This window comes from Danaus plexippus, chromosome 6 (genome assembly GCF_018135715.1).
Source record: "Danaus plexippus chromosome 6, MEX_DaPlex, whole genome shotgun sequence".
Taxonomy (NCBI): domain Eukaryota; kingdom Metazoa; phylum Arthropoda; class Insecta; order Lepidoptera; family Nymphalidae; genus Danaus; species Danaus plexippus.
This window is the reverse complement of record NC_083540.1, coordinates 7,205,454-7,226,034: the sequence shown is the minus strand read 5'-3', so window position 1 is coordinate 7,226,034 and position 20,581 is coordinate 7,205,454. Positions and strand designations below refer to the sequence as shown.

Here is a 20,581-nt window from a genome sequence, read left to right as displayed (position 1 = left end):
CCACTGGCAGACGATGTTTTTTTTTTTAAATTTTTCTCTTAATGTTTGTGTTTTTTTTTAATCTATTTAATTATAAATTAGTATTTATCTTTGTATATATAGATAACTAAAACCCGTTAGAACTGATGATTGGAACGCACTATATAGTGCGTTCCAATATACTATATAGTAGTATTATTTTTATTTTTATTATTACATTATTTTTCATGTTTTTACAGATGTTATACTTATATTACTTCTACTAGTTTTTTTTAATAAATCAAATTTACTACCAAAAAAAGATTAAGTTCATTTATTTTCCTCTGTCTGTTTTAAAACATTTCCTCTGTCTGTTTTATTTAAAATAAAGGAAATTAATTAAACAATCCAAAAATATCCTATATCATATATACGTACGCAAACATTATTACAGATATATAAAATAAATAAATCTATGAACAATGAATAGTACTTTTAAATAAATCAATAGCAATCATGAAAATTTTTTTTCTATATTAAAAACGTCCAATTGAAAGTAAAAGCCAATAAACATTTAAAAAATAATGTATCCAATGCCACATCCGTATTTATATGAAGAGAGCTATCCAGTAACACAAGTATTATTTTACTGTATCGGATAGGTAACATTAAAGCCGGATACATCGGTGACATCGGTAACAGTGTTGCCATTTACATGTTCACACGATTTCAACTGCTCCGTGTTAATGCAAGCCGCTGTCGTGAATAGGTACCTGACAAACTATAATTGATGGCTTAGAGAAAGATCGTGAACGATTTTATGTGCATTAGATATATATTTACGTAACGGCATTTTTATAGTAAAAGAAATTAACGATTATCATTTGTTACGAGATCACAAATGTACTGAATATTTTTCAATAATTCAACCATCCTCAAAACATTGTTATCTACGTAAAATTTTAATTTAAATTTATGTGAAGACGTAATAATTTGATTTTACGATCGATTATCGTATCAATATTATATTTAACATCGAGTTTATCGATATCATTATTTTTACTTATAATTTTGATGCTAAAAATATTACATGCCTACTAGTATATATACAAGTACAAAGTGACTTAGTTACAATCAATATAATGATGTACGTGACATTTGAAATAGGAAATATTTTATTCCGTAACCCTAAATCAAACAGACCAATGCGATGAGAAACAATGCGGATGACATTAATGACTTATAAATCCCAAAGTTCAATAGAAGTACCGATACAAGAGTGAAATGTATTTAGAGTTTGAAATGTCAGCTTTGTTTGATTAAATGTTTATATGAGAGATGAAAAAAATTATATAACTATAAAACCTCCTTTGTCTGATAGTTCCTTCGTTAAATAACAAAGGCCGGCTTTGTTAAACGTCTCTTATATTCAATCTCATTTCGATGGACAATTCCGTGATTATACTTAGACGTATCGTTAAATCTGATCTGATTTAATGTATCGTAATTTGTAGAATAAAACGACGTAAGATGAGGTCGGAACTCGGAGTATTCTGCGTTACGTAAGATGACATTCCTTTTAGAGTTACTTTCCTTGTATTTACATACCGTTCATATAGTCTTCATGGGATGTAACGACAGTTAACAAGCAAACTAGCTAGGAATTTAAACATATATTTTATTCGGATTTTTCTAGAAACAAATAAAAATTCAAATACGAAATGAGCTCTGGATCTTATTTAATAATGAAATATACGTTACATTATTAATGAAAAATAGTTTTTCAATGACATACATACATTAAATTCAAATATTATATTTAAAATTTCCACTCCAATGAATGATCACTGACATTTGACATGTGCGTTTTGACATGTGTGTTTAGGATAGCGTAAATATGTTGACCCAAGAAAATAATGTGTAAAGTAAAGACATATATACACATTAATTTATACATGTCGTAAACGGATTTAGTGAATGTTTTACAATTTTTGAAATGACAGTGATTTTTAAAAGGTAACACAGTTTTTTTTTAAATGACAGTGGTTCTTAAAGGGTAACATAGTTTGTATATTAAAATATCTATGTTAAGCTGCGAATACTTGAAATTATATAAATGCATTATTTTTGATATTCATATAAGGTTTAATGTGTAATTGCGAATTACTCGTATACTAACCTATAAATGGAAGCCGCCAAGGCGAGATAACATGCGTCAGATTGTTATCACGCAATGGTCATAAAGACCTTCATAATAATTTACACCTATTTTCATATTAGAATCGGTTGGTAAAGTAAATTTACATTAAATTTATTATTTACATAGACACAACATTTAAGTTTATTAATAGCTTCTTATCACATACTAAGTAATAATAAATTAAATTATTATTTCTGTTAAAATTTGTTGCAATTGTGAAGTATTTATGATCGAGAATGATGAGTGTGCTCACACTACATACAGAAGATCAACAGCTTTTCATTCATAATATATTCATTATACTATTAAAATATTTTATTTAAACAGAAACGGGAAACGGTTTGTATGAAGTTTTAAGTCACAAACTTGTGCTAAGTATACAGATTATGAAAATATATACAGTGGTTTAAAGCCTGTTATTTTTGGAATTAAATAAGACGTATGTACTCGTTATCTGAAGATGTTTTTCTATGTGGTAACACAGAACCAGTTATCAACAAACGGATGTTTAAACCTTGTTTTAACGGGCGTGAAATTTAATTGAAGCATATTAGATTACTGTTATATAACAAAAATAATCTTATGCTAAGTTCGTGGATCACTTGTGTGGCCGACGATGTGTTGGCATTATGTTGGCTTCCTCACGAATATTTCTATTATAATTATCTCAGCTATTAACATTGTAATAAAAAATGTATGATGTCGGATGTACATCGATGCAATAATATATTTTTTTATATCACAAATCGAATTATGGATTAATTTCCGATCATCGATTTATTATCAGGGAAATGAAAGTAGGAAGCGTGTGACGCGAGGCTTGTTAACTTATTAAATTACTTACTTGCATCGACATGGAGACCTGGTATTCGCGCGTTGATGCTTTTTATATGGCGCCTGAGCTGAACGCAAAGAAAACATACAGCATTAACGAAAAATATGTGAATTTGTTGAATAAAAATAACCATCGTACTAATATAAATATTACAATTAACTTAATAATTATAAACATTAAACACGTAGTTACACCTGGTTCACAGTTAGTTATAATAACATATTTCTGTCGGTGAGTTTGTTAACCGTTACCTCGTCTCTATGAACGCACACTTCTTTCATTCCTTTATAATAGTAACAGTAAGCTTGTGATTAATTCGTACACATTTCCATTGTATTTATATCTTTAAAATATAATTTATGTAATTTTTCTAATGTTGAGCGTAATTACTACAATTATTTTTTATTATTGAGGCAACATTCGGCTAAATATATTATAATTTGGTAGCAATATATATAACCAAAAAATTTTCGACACGTACGGTATATGAACAAGGAACTTCAGGACGCGTCCGGTTACGAGATTTGAATAATCGAAGTATGATATTGCTGGCAATCGTTGAACATCTTGAGATAAATCCAGAATTAGTATAGTATTTAGACACAATATTTTATTATTCCCCTCAGATATCAAATATCCACAGACATACTAATATTAAATATAAAAGAAATAACATAACTTCTCCCTTCAGTCATAATGATAATGTGTATTGACTAAAAAAACTTTTTATTATATGAAGAAAAAATTCTTTTCTTGGATATGCTTTTTTCTGTGGACTCCATTTTCTCTTTTTGTTCAAATCACTCAAATCAAGAATAGAAGTTATCGTTTTATAATTTTATCCAGGTTTTACCGGTTGCTTGTTTGCGTTTGTTGTCAATGTGAGTCCGGATGCAATGGAGACGAGAACCATTCCCACCCTGGGAACTAGAGCACGTGATGACTGCTCAAGGAAATGAGCATTATGATACTCAATATTAAGCAATACCGGTCTCGCAATAAAAATCGTTTATTAAATATTTAAAGTACTTTAATGTTTTTTGTATGTTACGTAAATGATACGTCAGTTTAGTGTTGCCTTACCTATAATTTGGAGGAAGGAAAATTGTGATGGACATTTGACACTAGCGATGGAAAACAATGAGAAGCAAAATGGACCATCTCAAGCCTTAGTTACACTGGGATTGGAAACGACGGATTGTATGAAGCATTGCGAATCCGAACAATATGTGGTACATTCTGGATACAATGGGTTGCGTAAAGTTCTCAGCACCCTGAACACCTTGTTTTGTGGTGTAACAGTGCCATCGGGTTGTCAGTCGTACGCGGTTCCTCACAAACAACATACAGTGGGCAAGTGTTGTGTTATATGTTGGGTACTAGCGGCTTGTTTGTTATCGTGAATTGTTACAACCAAGTTATAAATGCGGTAGGTCAGGTGATCAGGTGTGGTTTACTAGAGATAATGTACGTGGTTTAGGAAGTGTCGTTATTGCTAAAATAATTAAGGCTCTATAATCTATATGTTACTAACACATATAATCAGATTATAAAATAAAAGACTTATACTTTGCAGTTGACTTTATGTCTAAGTTTAAAAAAACTTACTATTAGTATTGATTTGAGTAACTTGTTAAACTTTCAATATCACAGATATCCTACGAAATTATCTTAATGAGGATTGCATTGAAGAAAATTCTTTCATAAATAATATTTATTTGACCGTTTGGAGTTGATATTTATCTCATCTGTCACATTCCGCATAAAAATAAATAACTTAATGAATTTTATTTACAGATAATAAAATATTAATAAAATCACTCTGCAAAAATGATAAGAATTGCGGGTGTATTAACTCATTATATGTTTACAATTAGCAGAGGTTCCAGGTGATAGAGGAGTTTCTCCTGTAACCCTGTATATCAGTAACGGTCGACGGTAGCGTCACAGTTCAATGCTCTAATAACTCCGTGAATAATAATTACAAACAGCAAACACCGTGATTGAAGTCGGCTTTCGATGCATGGGTTCCGTATTACGTTAACAAATATTTACGGTTCAGTAAAAATAATAGAAAACCTTCAGCAAAAATCACATAGTTTTTATATAATAGATAAAAATAAATATATTAAAGACTTTCATATGGAATGAATCTCCTTAAATTCTACATAAAAAAAAATAATAATCGTTTATAACCGTTACCCCGTCATTTACATTAATGAATGATTCTATTTTTGAATTTTATCTTTGAACGGCGTGTCGTAAGTAGGTGTATAATTAGTTACAGGTGGTCATCTAAAGGGCAGTCTTCATAGAGACTGTCGATCTCGCAACCTTTACCCTTTTACTCGTTTTGCTCATTGAATTCGGTGAGAAAATCACACGGTCCAGTTACCCTTAGTAAAAACATTTATTAAAAATTATACCATTTTGCAAAGAAACTTCTAGATTATTAGAATGGACTCGTTACACTCATTGTTTAAATTTTAGGGCACAACTGTTTTATCTATATAGCAATTTGGTTCATTCTTTCGACATTTGATATTTTTGCAAAGAAGTAAAATATTAGTTCAGATTGTCTGAATTAACCAATTATTCACTAGTGTATTTCAAGCCTTACAAATATAAAAGTTGTTGATTGTTATATATATTGTTTATTATATTTGGTCGAAATATATTTTATATCTTGTCGATTTTAATAACTTATTTTTTATACATTTGTATGCATTTTTACTTATACTACATAGAATGTAACGAAAATCTTTCACAATGAAACAATTTCTTTCACAAACAATTTATAATCGTTGAACCTTGGTCTGAATATGTGCGAACGTAACAGTGTTGTCACAAAACATTATTATCTAAAAATGTTAGATACGTGAGGCGTCTAAACGAGGCCTTTATAATGAGACAGATATTTAAAAACAAACGCGATATTTTTTTTTAATTTGTATGGCAACATTTTTATGTCATTATGGAAGAATGAAGATGTTATGGTTGATTTAAAAATTATTTCATAAAAAATAGACATTTCGATCACATAAAATTATGGCAACATTTTTTCTTTTGCTTTACTTCTTCGATTCTTAATAGAACATCTAACAATGAGTATCGTGATCTAGACTAGAACGGTTTCTTTGTATAGTAATTCACTGAATGATGCAGAGAATAACTACTTTCCTTTATAATATATCAATTGCATAGAAATCATAGCATGGCATTATAAAAATTTTATTCGTATGTAAAAACTGTATTTTGGAATAAGCGTTCTGCGTTGCTACGTCTGTTCTGCCTTTTATTTTAAGTCGATAGTTGTATCATAACATAATTTCTGTTTTTGTTATATTTTTAACAAACCAACGAATACTCATGTGTTCCACATCAGTACATCTTTGATTTAAGAGAAGTACGTCAACAAAAAGTTTAATCATACTTTTTATGAAGCAGACAGATAAAATTTAAGAATGAGAAAAAAGATCAATATAAATAAAATACACATTGGACATTTAAATTCAACAAGATTGCGTCGTGAGATAAGCGTTAGAACAAAATAATTCAACTCACGGAACAATTGATAGAAGATTAGACTCTAAGCACCGCTACTGTACAAAATGTTAAATATAAATTGTGTATTATAGAAACGCACTTGGTACAGACAAAGATGGCATTAGTGCCGGGTTATAGCCCCAAAGCGCAAAGGTTCAATCAAATATGGCATCCAGTTTTACCAAATACATTTTGTGTTCATAGATCAAGGATCGCGTTTATTATTCCGATCGCAGCAAACAAAGCGATGCAAATTATAGGTTCGCTAGTGTTTATAGAATTATTATGCATCCAAAAGTCTTTTGTATTGAAATCACTTGTGTCTGCCTGACTTAAAAAATGTGTGGCGAAACCTCAACGTCCTTGTAGCGTGGGAAATTATTTATCTCGACTTATAATTTCGACTGTTATCTTTCTTAAGACGTTAAGCCGAAATTTAAATAATCATCTCATGGATTATAGTCATAAATGTACATTGTAATGATATTTGTACCACAAATATGAATAGAAGTGTAAGATTCTATTTTCGATGCAGACATTTTGATTATGTAATGTAACTACAAATATATAACAGGAAACATTATAAGTACAAATGACCCGAGCTATCAACGGTTGCATTAACTGTACATCAATTGCATAACTCGCCCTGAGAGTTGCACAACCCCGTTCAATTCACTCTCATTGTCGTTCGAGCTTTACTGTGAAAATTCCCGCGTAAACCGGGCAAAAAGCGCGGGAACTTATACAATAATGGCCGACATAACGCTCCGTATGTTATCTGTCAGATACATTTACAACATTGCAGATATTCTCATTATTTGTTTTGAAGTTGGTTAACCTTTATATTGTTAGATATGATTTTATTTCTAATGTGATTTAATTTGATTGTGAGTCAGAATCCAAAGATGATTTAAACAATAATTTTCGTAATATAATTAGATTTTCAGATCTATTAAGATGAAATAAATAACATTTATTCCTTTTATATAAAATATTGAAAATGAACTCAATTTAATAAGATCATGGTGAAAGTTAATTCATATCGTGAACCTTTTACTTTTAAAGTCTGTCATTTTAGTACAAGAAGACATATTTTCGTATTTATTGTTTTGTGTATAAAAGGAAATCAATTGTCATGTAAATGTGATAATTGTTTAAGAATAGCGCAAATTACTGGTAAGGAATGTGTTACAACGGTTAAACAAAACACGACAACAATAAACAAACAAGCCGCTTTATTAATGTCATTGATAGGAATATATCATAAGCGCGTCTCAAGAAGAACAGTGTAATGGCGAGCATTGATAACGTGTTTAAAAAATATTACATCTAACATGGGTTGAATCTTACTGTGACATTTATATAAGTGAATTAAGAAACCTATTAGCATTATTAACAGACATTTGTTTTCAAAATGGTTAACGGCAATTACGTCCTGTACGGAGACAGACCGGCATCGGAGTCGCAAATTGTGAGCGATCATGTTCAAACAAGGACAGCCGAGAGGAAACCGAAACGAAAGTCCAACAGAACAGCCAACGAAGTCCAGCATACTCTGAACCTCGACGAGCTGGATAATCAGACTGACACGGTTAAATACGAGAACAAAATCAAAGAACCCAAGCTGTTGAGGTATGTCCCAACGACTGAGGTGGAGGAGAACTTTGTGACCGAGAGATTCGAGACTTTAGACGCTAAGATGAACGATGAGCCGCCGAGAAGGAATTTTACAAAGAAGCCCAAAAACCCGACCGATGGGTCTGTTAACTACGCCTACTCCAGATCTAGCAGCAGTTGCAGCTCCCCGAACGGTAATCTGCCGACGATATCCGAACACGTTGAACAGTACGGAACCTACAGAGTTTGCTCTCCACATTCACCACCGAGGAGTATGAGCAATATAAATTGCTATGAGTCGAAACTAGATAAATATTTCTCGAAACCGAGAGATTTGAAGACCTTCACTGCAAAGGTAGGCTACGAAGTAAGTTGTATAATTATATTTAAATTTTATTGTAAAATAAAACAGAAAGAAGACAAACGAAAACATTGGTGAAATGGCTTGATATTGAAATCAATCAAAATATTCTAATTCCTCGTCTATCCATTCAAATTACTCGGGTCAAATAACTAGTAAGTCTGGCACCGATTTAAAATAAATTCAAAATGACAAATTTAACGGTAGTTCATCTCTTAGTATCTGAAATCAAGATACAACACGGATAGACAGAATATTAAATATTTTTTTTCCTGACCAACTAATAATTTTTCTATTAATACTTATGGCGTTAGTTTGTTTGTCAACAAATTCTATTATTGCCATAAGATTATATATATTTTTTATTTATAATGTTACATGAAACCACATTATTCGGTAGAATCGTTAGATTCGGTAGGGTATAAAAGTACTCAATAATCATTCAAACAATCACTATATTAGAACACCCTGTACAAATTACTATTATACTAAAAATAATAATTGTTTATTTCTACACCATCAATTGATCTTCACCGACCTACCACAGGGAGACGAAATAAAAAATTTTAGGCACTTCTTCCTATCTCTTTATGAACTACATAACCAGAGACATTGCTTTACATCGTGTTTATTACGTAGAATCGAAATCAGTTACAAATTTCTAATAATAAATCAATCTTACGAATACATTGTCAGTTATCTTCTAGCAGTGATTACATAAAAATTGAATTGCCTTCATAAATTAGACTCTTGCGATACATATATAATAGATTTTACAACACGCAACAATCGCGGACAGTTCGGCAAATTAACGACATCTCATATAAAATTCTGGTCACAGTGACGAAACCACTGTCACGACTCTCTCTAAGGTCAAAGGGGCTTCCCGGTGTGTCACCATAGCATGCATTATAACATCTGATAATAAAACCGTCATAAATTTTATATAATCTAAAAAAAAAAAATAACAAAACACGCCTTCCTTGATTTCACTCTCATCTGTATGCTAATGAATTTAATCTCGAACCGAACTCGACTGAATACCAAATCGAGATAAAGTCACATCTTTAAATTTAATTCCAATTTAAATGGCAGTGACAGCTTCATTTGTTATAAATATTATGTACAAGACGGTTCTCATATCAATTGGATTATCTTATCCGTTTGTATTGACTCTTACACAATCAGACGATTAGCTGGTATTATGTATTTAATTATCATCATCATCATCATCAGCCTATCGGAGCCCACTGCTGAGCGAAGGCCTCTTCTCACATGGAGAAGGTTAGAATTAATAAAGTTTAGAGCATTAATCACCACGCTTGCTCAAGACGGGTTGGCGATTTCAATCTTATAATTTGAAACTATAAGACCAGGTCTCCTCCTCACGATGTTTTGTTTTCCTTCACCCTCGTCAGTGGTCTCTAAATACTCTTAGAAAGTACATATGACTCGGAAAAGATCATATTGGTACTTGCCTGGTTTCGAACCCGAGCCCTCACGTTTGAGAGGCGGGCCTTTAACGGGCCTTTAACCTCCAGGCCACCGCGACTTGTATTAATTATAATCTAAATATATTACGACTTTCAAGAAGTGACATAAAAAACCTTTAGTCCAAATGACCTGACCGTGTCAACACATTAATATCGTTTATAATCTGACCGACGATAAAACTATTCATGTTGTTTGAATTAATGGACTTTATAATGTTTTGTTTTGATATAATTAAACGAAGCTGATAAATGGCTTTAAAAGAGACATCATTATCAAAACGAGTGAGAACTTGTAATAAGGAACCTAAATCTATCATTTATAAGAAATATAATCGCACTTTATGGTATATCAAAAATCTTTTTGTTGTGTTTATTGTACTCGTGATATTGCTTAAGTAATGGTTTAGTTAGTGGTAACAAAAAAAATTAATACACACTTATGTTACACAAGTTTTTAAAATTGAAAGTAAGTTTTTTTTTATTCAACTATGGCTTCATTCGCAATGGAAAAATTACAGTTTATTAGAGAATAGAGAAGAATAGAGACTCTTCTGCTCATTAGTGTGATGATCCAATTGTCAAAACTATTTGACAGTGACTGATATCTCTGACGTAAGGAAGAGACAACAATCGGAAACACTTCCTTAACATGCCTTCTGACAGATTAAATTTTCCTCTTTCTTCACTCTTATTTTGAACCGTCGTAGATCTGATTTCTCTAGAACTTACGTAACTAACTTAACTGTAACCTGAATAGTAAGCACCTATTGAAATAATTTGTATCATCGTAGTCGAGAATCTTAAAACAAACAAATACTTTTAAAGTAATAAATATTCTTTCACAAAAAGATTTATATATATCGTTACACAAATTTAGATTTTTGTTACATACCTGTGAAAATAGAATGTGACGTATATAAGTTATATATGTACCTAATACGAAAGTACAAAACAAATATTAAATCGTTAATTATAAATATAGTCGTCACCTTTTATACATCTTGCATCTAAATGTCCTCTATACTTTAGATTATAAAATCACTCTCGTTTAGAACACTTAAAAAATATCAAATAAATCCTTCCGAAGTCAATGGTTCGATTCTAATATAAATTTATTCTTAAATATTATACTGGTAATAATGACGTGATGATTACTCCTAATAATTTGTCTAATAGTGTTATTTTTTTTAATTATGTACATATTTTATTGTTTCAGGGCTCTCATCCCGACAGTTTGTACCGCGTGTCTTCAGACGAAGCCGCCGGCTCAGACAGGTTGATGCGCGCCCTACGTCTGCTCCGCTGGCCTCTTGCACTGTTTACCGTCTGCGTAGCCTTAGCAGCCTTTGTATACTTTTTGATGCCAGGTAATTAATATCGTCTTTTGTATTCATGAAAAACAAACGTGAAAAACATTACATTTCAAATAGTGTAATTGCTATATGATAAGCATTATTTTAAATGACTGTAAAAAATTTTAAGATCTATTTCAATAGTTAGATTTCTTTAAAGATTTATAAAACAGAACTTTGGGAACTTGAAAGTAATGCTTGTACATTTGTCTTTGCTAGTCGTTGTTGATTTTCTTCCCTAAAAAAGTCAGTTAAACCGAAACTAATAGACGAGTTTTCGCTATGTATGCATTAAAAATTAAAAACAGTTAGTAAAACACATTTATATATATATATATATATATATATATATATATATATATATATATATATTTGATTAAAATTTATAAAGATATTTTCTCAAATTTATATCTTACATTGATGTTAAAGGGACATTTTATAATTCAAAAAGATTTAATCTTCCATCGGTAAAAAATGACAGTAAAATTAAGCTGCAGAAAATGTTTTAATAAAACCTAATAAAGTGACAATTAAATTGTACAGAATGTAGCTAACCTACATTAAAATGGCAGAGGTGAAAATTTGCAGCACTGTTTAGATGACTTCAAACCGGTCAGCTCCGTACTGAGATTGGGCAATTCCTATAAAAGCATCTTTCTATGCAATCGAAAACTTGTTTGGTGGTAATAGCTGGGTAAATTGTTTGTGATGTGCGTGTGGTCCAGAGATCTGCAGTGTTATCTCGAAACTGGTTTGCTATTTCCATCAACAAATCGATAGCACGCAAGACCGATGAATGTGTACATAAATCTTTGCGTGTGAAGCGATACACAAAATTTAATACATAAATAACAATTTAAAAATTTATACCTGACACTACAGCTTTTATGTTCACGTAGAAAGCCAGATGATTACCAAAGCGACCAAAATTATCGTTTCATTTGCACGTTATCTTCCCTCCAGGATGACTTACAAACTTCTTGAAAGGAAATTAAACGAAAAATTTACATATGACCTAGTTCGTTACCCTTTTACAGCTAATAATAATGATAAAAATAAGATAATTATCTGAGTGAGGGCTTGTAAGGCGATCGTAAATAACTTTCTCAGCAATTACAATCCTGTACCTAGACAGCCGTGACTTTGATCTTGCATTAATATCCCAACACTTTCTCAGACGGGGTGTTTATGACCAATTTTAACAGTCGTAATTTCATAAGATATCATAAAAAAGTTTTAACTGCCCTACCCGCTTAACTTACGCTTTGAATTGACCGTTTTTTTTTTATCGAGGATAAAACGAAAGTTGACCTCAGAACAGCCATTGTACTCCATGTAACGTACATAATACATGAATTTTACACAATGACACTTCAGATCTGACTTTTCTCTTTTTTTTGTATATGGCAACTTATAATGACATTTTTAATAACTTCAATTAATACGAGTTCCGATTATGGCGTCGAGTTATTAATATTTGTAAAATGATTTCCATTGAATAACAGTCCCTTAACCTGTTTTCGTTTAAATTATAGAACTCTCGTGTTATATGAAATTGCTTTTAATTATCTGTGCATTACCTAAGATATAATCACGCGGGTAATGTAAGCCAGACAGGAGCGAGTCAGTTTTCGCGTTCAGCTCGGTACGCTGACATCAGAACTATTAAGTTATTACACAATCAGATTTTATGTAAGATATAATCACGGTAATTATATTCTTAAGTATTCTAAGTACGATTTGAAACTTCAATAGCTATTTTTATTCACTAGCACGTGACTTATTCTACGCGACAGTCGGTTTTATTCATCTTGCCTTTAGATTGACATAAACATGAAACAGCTTATGGGAATAATTATATTATCAATCAGCAGGGGTAATTTTTCAATTTGATAATAGTTTACATAATTGAGTCAACATTAAAACAGCAGCTGCGAGGATAATAATAGTATAAAATAACATAATTATCTTAACATTTTAATAAATAATTCTTTTTTTTTTTATTTAGTTAGCTAATGTATATTACTTAAATATTGATACATATGATTTGGTCATCGAGATTATTAGTGTTGCCAGCTACTGACGCTCTTAATGGTTCTCATCGTGCCACTGACTTCTTGAACCCTGCTTTCACAAGCTCACGTCCTCGGATCCTCGAACTTCCTTCAGTTACTCAATACTAATATACCTAGATATTTCTATTAATATTGAGTAACTAGTACCCGTGTTATGCAAAATACAGATACCGTTGGCAGTTAAATATATATTATAATGAAATAATTAACATATAGCTGTAACTAATTCAGTGTCCTAAAAGAGAAAGATGAATCCAGCACAAACGTGTTAAAGTTTTAAGCAATAATTTGGATGTTAATAATAAAAAAAAAAAATTCTATGTTGTATTACAGTTAATATGGATTCCGAAATAGACGCCGTGAACGGAACTTTTTGGGAAGAGAGTGTATCGGAGGCTCAGTCGCATAGTGCTCCAAAAATATCGAAAAATCTGAACGAAGAAAGGAAAACGCGACCGCTAGGTATGGCCTTTCGATACTATTGCGAAATTAGCGACGTCCTGACGGTATTCCGCTTTGTTGCGTGTGTGGGTTCTGTGTAAATCACTTGTGTTTTAGTACACCGGTTGTTGTTTATTACGATTTTATGTTACAAATACACAGCTTCATGTTCCGTAATGTTGCTTCATATGTCTAATTTGTATTCAATGTTCAGGTAAGACACCGGAAATCGACTTTTATGACGCTGATAACGGTAACGTAAATGATTTAGGATCAATAGTTGATACGATGGCAAGCCCGAACAGAAAGTTGCCCGCACCACCAGTGTTCCCCAGTCACGTTTCGCTTGAAGTTCAATATGGAAACGAAAAAGCGGATTCGGATAAGGCGCGTATGTCCAAAGTTCTTAAAGAACCGGAGGACGAATCGACATTAAAACCGCATATAACTCAGAAACCAGAAAAACCATTGGCAATTTACTTCAAAGATGCTAACAGTATCACGACGTCAACGGACGCTGGACTCATTGCAGAGACATTCACGGATGCGGAATCCTCAAACGATATTGCTATATTTTTGAAGAAACAACCAAATAAATTAGCGGGTCAAAACAAACTTCATCAAACAAATCCATCTTTGTTCAATAAAAACGACATCAAGACGCGCTTCGTCGCTCCCGAAGTCTCAGAGTACTACGCGCGTCCCGTTGCCAACAGTGAAGTGAAATTCACATCAGGTCATTCTAAGTTTTTTGGTATTTCGATAGAGGATGCCCAAAATATGAAATCGACAACTCAAAACTCACTCTATAACACCAGAGTATCGCCCACTCTGCCGACTTGGAAAGACAGAGGTGACGCTACAACTAAAAAATATCCCATCAACTACGACGGTAAGTCAAAAACTTCATGAACTCCCGAGAACGCTTTAGGTGATGGTTTAAACGGTTCTATTTAAACCGGTACGTGAATTCATACATAGTTTACAGCATTCATTCACGCACAATATGCACTTAAGTTTTATTCTTATGTCTGTATGTAACCGTACTAATATCGTAAATTTTACATCATACTCTATTAACATATTTAACTATTGAATGTTTGTTTTCTTTATGATTTTCTGTTAATATGTTAGTGTTTGTGGAGCTTTTTATGGGTCTATATAATGTTCGCAAATTTTAAGGATAATCTGGAGCGCAGTTATGCATGAAGACGTATCATATTTCCGAACTAACTTTCTCCTATACATAAACAGCTGTAGCAAGAAATTATTGTTGCCTATATTCAATATGAACATAACTTCTTTGCGTCTTATAATGACGTCATTCACTATATTTCGCAGCTCCCCAATGTCGTTCTACTCGTCTGTCTCTCTGTCGCGGTGTTCTTCCATACGACCTGGCCAGTGCCCCGGCCTCCATCGCCATGACGGACGTCACCACTCTCCTGCCACAGATAGAGTACCTCGTCAGCACCAACTGCAGTGAACGTGTCAGACACTTCGCTTGTTCTCTGCTCGAACCCGAGTGCAGCCCTCCGCCATACTCACCGAAACTACCCTGCTATAATTTCTGCAAAGGTAACGTCTTTATATGTAGCTTAATTCATAGCAAGCAATTTTTAACTGAATTATCGCTGATTTCTTATCGAGACAATTGATTTTTTTTTATTTTATCTCGCGTGTTTTTACCATAATATTTCCTGTCACTTCCAAAAAATCTTAGCAAAGATGTTAAAAAGGCGTTCGGATATTTTTTTCTGGGAGGCGCTAGATCTATTTTTTATTATTTATACATCGACAGTTTGTCACTGAAACCCCTAAAAATTCTAGCAATCGTGGACAGTTGCGAGGGCAACATACCAAGCGAGTTGCAACCAATGTTCTCGTGCAACCAGTACTCCACTGGGAACTGCGCCCCGGCTCGTGGTCCCTGTTATCAGCGGGAGTTGGCTTGTGGGGACGGGACCTGTGTTCCCAGGGACTGGGTGTGTGATGGAACCAGAGACTGCCCTGCCGGAGAGGACGAGGCGCCGTGTTCCGCCTGCGACGACAACGAGTACCGGTGAGTACTCACCAAGTATAAGGCAGGATGACAATTGGTGGGTAGTTAGAGAAACAGCACGAGACACGTGAAGAGACGACTATAAGTTTAATTTTGATGATTTCTATTTTTTTATTGTATTGAGAAGAGAGTTTAAAGAATCTTTTTAATTTAAATTTAAAGTATAAAGAAAACCTATGACAGATCCTAGTAGTCTTCAGTGTGAATTGAAGTTAATTGAGTTTCCAAGCATCCTTCGATCATAAGAGCTTTGTCGTGTTGCGAAAATATCAAGGTCTAAAGTGCTGCTGTCTACATAAATAATGTCCATTACAGCTGCAGTTCAGGGATGTGCATCACCAAACGTTGGCTGTGCGACGGATACGCGGACTGCGCCAGTGGGGAGGACGAGAGAGATGAGCTGTGTAGAGGAAGATTGAGGAACGGTTTATTGAGGGACAGGAATCAGAAGCTGGCGGGAAGATACGACGGAGGAGGGGCAGAAGACACACACGAACCAGGGGAGGAACTGGCTGGATCCGCGCCAGCGCCATCTGTTAGGAAACCAAATAGATTACCTGTTGATGGAAGGAATGGTAATTTTATGTGTATTGCTACTTTTTATGAGACTTATTTACCAATTTACTTTTTTATTCATTTTAAATACTATAGTTCTATTTTGTAATCTTAAGAAAGTAGAGGAATGAAAAAGTGAGCGGTTAAAAATAAGAAAGATAAAAAAGAAAATTATAGGAAAAACATTCAGTTGTAGATATGTCCTTATATTTCGATTATCATTTCCTAATTTGGGTGTTTTTAATTTGTTTGAAAACGACTTCCCAAATAAGGATATATTTTTAAAATAAAATTCAGTCGACAGAGAACAGGTTACTTAGATATAATATACTTTTGTAGGTGAAAATGAAAGCAGCAAGGAATTGCTCATGACGAGTGACAGCAACAGCGGCTTCAGAAGGAACTACACACGAAGACCATCTCCGTCGCGGCTCACGCCGTACAAACGACTACAGGCCATGACACCACTACAGGACAAGACGTCCTCCGAAGAGGAGAAGGAATTACTGTTCATGGAGACATCACTCAGAAACAAAACAAACAAGACAAATACAACCAAAGAACCAGACAACAAGAAGGATTCGGCGGAAGATTTGACTTTAGATGATTTGGGCTTGTTCGACATCGAGAAGAACAAGCCGGTGGAAGTCAATATGGACAACAAGACAGAGACACACGCACAGAGAGCGAACGCACAAGAAGCGGCTGTTCATAAACAAGACTCGGTGGAGGAACCCACGCACACGTCCGTAGCAGTGAGGGTCAACCAAACGATGAAGAAATTAGACCGCGTCATAGACGGGGCGTCCATGTTAAGGGTGAGGCGATAAGATGCATTATAGTAATGACAGTAGAATTAGAAAATGTCGGTTAAATGAAAAGTGTAAAAAAAAATTTTTTCAATAATATATTATTACGTCTTAATTCATTGGTTAGGAGGCTAATAAAATCAACGTTTGTTCTATAACAAAATTCGCAGAAAGCAGCAAAAGAACGTCAAGCTGACATCATGGAGTCGATCGAATCCAACGGAACAGCGGTAGACAACTCCGAAGACATGGCATACAACAGCGCCCACGCCTCCCCCTGTCCCAGCAGCGAGCTGCGGTGTGTGGACGGCAGGTGCATCACACTCTCCCAGCTCTGCGACGGCACCATCGACTGCTCGGACCACGCGGACGAGGACAACTGCTACACGTGACGCCGCCCGCCGCCTTTTATACACGGCGACTCAACCAGACGATTTGAATATAGAATACAAACATAACATTCATCATAAGGTAATGCAACTGGCGATTTATAATTAAAATTCCATATCATCAACTGGAAACTAATATAAACATCGGTTTTAAATCTAGAATCCTCATAAGACACATCGGAAGCTGAAAATAATGTTATTAGTATACGCGATTTTGAATTTAGAATACCTATAAAATAAGACGCTGTGAGGTTAAAAATGACTCTGAAACACACAACAGGCGGCCGCTGTGGATTTTGAATTTAGAATCCATTTAAAATTTATGTGGAGTTAGTTTTTAAAATACTGATTAGTTTTTGCTTGAGTATGATTTCGATGTCTTTATGCCATTATTATCATACTATTGTAGAATTTGTCTACAATTTAGCCATTGATAATATCATTTATGTCTGATTTTCTAAGACGGTGCTTTTTAAAAAAAAAAAATTTTTCCAGAATTATGTTATTTACTCCTTCATTATGTATTGCTAAGATCTAGGATAGTTTCATAATTGAATATTTGCGACAGATATTTTATTGTATAAGCTGTGATAAAGCAATGCATGTTATTGGTAAAATTATATTAAGTTTAGGTTATTATTACTTATTAGGTATGTCTCTTTTTTTATGTTACGTCATAAGACATTTAACTTTCATTTTTATTCCATATTTAAATATAACTAATAATTAATTATTAAGTATTACTAAGTTTAAGTTCTGTGCCGTTTTTTTTTTTTTTTACTTTTTCGTTTTCTAGTTCATTAATGAGTTTAAGCAGTTTCTTGTAAATAACGCTAGGTAAGGTTTATTTATTCTCTACAGATTCTTATGAAATTCATTTAAAACGATATATTTGCATTAATATTAACGTATCGTTTTATTTTAATTTATTAAATCCAAAGTAACGTCATAATACCAGTTTTTTTTTTTTATATTGTCTTAAGAAACCGTCCAAGAAATTTAATATAGAGTTGCTCGTAATTAAGTATTTTGTAGCTTGTAAAGATGTGTGTAGCTTAAAAAGCGAAATTTAGTTGTAAGTAATGATAAGAAATTTTGTAATTTTGTAACTTAAATAAAGATTTTGCTCTGTTCCTTTACTTTTTATTTCACATGCCCATAGACACTGATATTAAAAATATTTATATAAGAGATAAGAAAAAAAAATCCTGAGACACTTTAATTAGAGTGAAAAAAAGTTCCCAAGAACAATTACACTATTTCATAATGAAATGATTATTGAATATAATTGTCAAATATTTAAAGATAATATAAGGTCTAAATAAAACCTTTTTGAATACCTTATGAATCATATAAATATATACAGCATAAACTGTTACATTTTGTATTAAATCACATTTATAACGATAAAATATAAATTTGGAAGGCCAATGACCTCATTAATTGCTATTTTTAAAAAGGTTTGTACTGAAACTATTCTGCCGCACGATGTCGATCTTTTTGTCGATAGTAATTTCGCTCAACAAAACGAGAATTAGTAACGTTTCAAGATGTCCATTCAACGGAAAAACATTTTGGCCAATGATGCGATCTGTTCCTACCGCAACTACGTCTATGACTAATTCTTAAAATCTTGAGTCACGGGTTCATTGAATCGTATACCTATAATTACTTTAAAATTTATACTTCCGCGGTTCTGTAACCGTTTGAGCATGTCCGCGTTCATAACGCTGTGATCTGCATTAGTTACGGTGACTCATTCTCAAACAGATTTATCTCTACGCTTATCACGAGTTCGCAGTGACGCACTAAATAGTAAATACGGAGCGTTAGCAGTTTCATTCACAAAACTTCGCTCGCTATTTGGTTGGTAGTGTTACGAAGCAAACTTGTGCTAAACATGCACACGTCATCTAAAAAGTTTTGAAATCTACACTCGGGTTTATGTATATCTAATCAGAATTTACTCAAAACATTTGGAAAGTAGCTGTTTCTGATCGTTACTTATTACAATAACTTCAAGAAAATAGGAATATATTTTTTTAATTTATGCCTCGCTTTAATATATTTATACTTATATTGAATATAAAAAAATAGCTTTGGCTTAGCTTCACTCTACTTCGCAGCTGGATATACTTGTTTTGTTTCGGTTAATTAAGGTCAGACGACTTCCTTCACAGCAATGCCACTATGTAAATATACAACTAACTAGTAACAGTAGTATATATATATATATATATATATGTGTGTGTGTGTGTGTGTTTTATTGTTGGATTTATTAAATATTCAAGGGTCAACACTGGAAGCCATAAATAAGCCCTGAGGTTAATTTGAAGTACATCAAGTAGCTCGCTACTTAAATATTTTAACGTACAATTTACATTTTAACACAAAAAAAAACGTGTATCTATCCCGTAATTTATTAAGTTGAGGAATGTACTCACGGCGTATATATTTTAAAGTTTACTTAAAGTACTTGTATATATATATGTAATGTATATAAAAACCTGTTATTTTCTATGTTATAATAATAATATTCAATGCATTTAATTTATCGTTAAATTATTATAAAATAAATCTATCGTATATTTCGATTACAAATATTATGAAAAGTTTTATAAATAAGATTATTTAATATAAATAACAACACATTTACCGCAATTTTATTGTTTGCATCACACTAAATACGGAACGTTAACAGTTAACAAAAATTATTTTTCACACATACTATTCACGTAGCGTACGTTATTGAATGAGACACGAGTGACGCTTCGTACGTAGTTTGATTATGTAAACTCGTGTTAAGAATATTGTACGATTTTACGTTATTGTAACCTGAGTCATTTCAGATTATATTATATTATTGATGTTGAATTAGTTTAAATTTG

General features: G+C 32.8%; 1 protein-coding gene across 3 annotated transcripts in view; it reads left to right on the top strand.

Annotated features, from left to right (window-relative positions):
* The window catches only part of LOC116779066 (uncharacterized), a 44,029-nt gene extending 25,203 nt beyond the window's left edge, over positions 1-18,826 (top strand). For 2 of the 3 annotated variants that reach the window (XM_032673218.2, XM_061529827.1), the window contains exons 3-10: positions 11,227-11,377; positions 13,771-13,899; positions 14,093-14,770; positions 15,220-15,456; positions 15,709-15,940; positions 16,256-16,515; positions 16,835-17,313; positions 17,475-18,826. In XM_032673218.2, coding sequence (XP_032529109.2) covers positions 11,227-11,377; positions 13,771-13,899; positions 14,093-14,770; positions 15,220-15,456; positions 15,709-15,940; positions 16,256-16,515; positions 16,835-17,313; positions 17,475-17,696 — 2,388 coding nt within the window. In that variant the 3' untranslated portion in view covers positions 17,697-18,826. Of the gene's footprint in view, positions 1-7,924; positions 8,512-11,226; positions 11,378-13,770; positions 13,900-14,092; positions 14,771-15,219; positions 15,457-15,708; positions 15,941-16,255; positions 16,516-16,834; positions 17,314-17,474 lie in introns of those variants that run through there. The other variant, XM_032673217.2, reaches the window with a different exon arrangement.
* Positions 18,827-20,581: the final 1,755 nt, after the last annotated feature.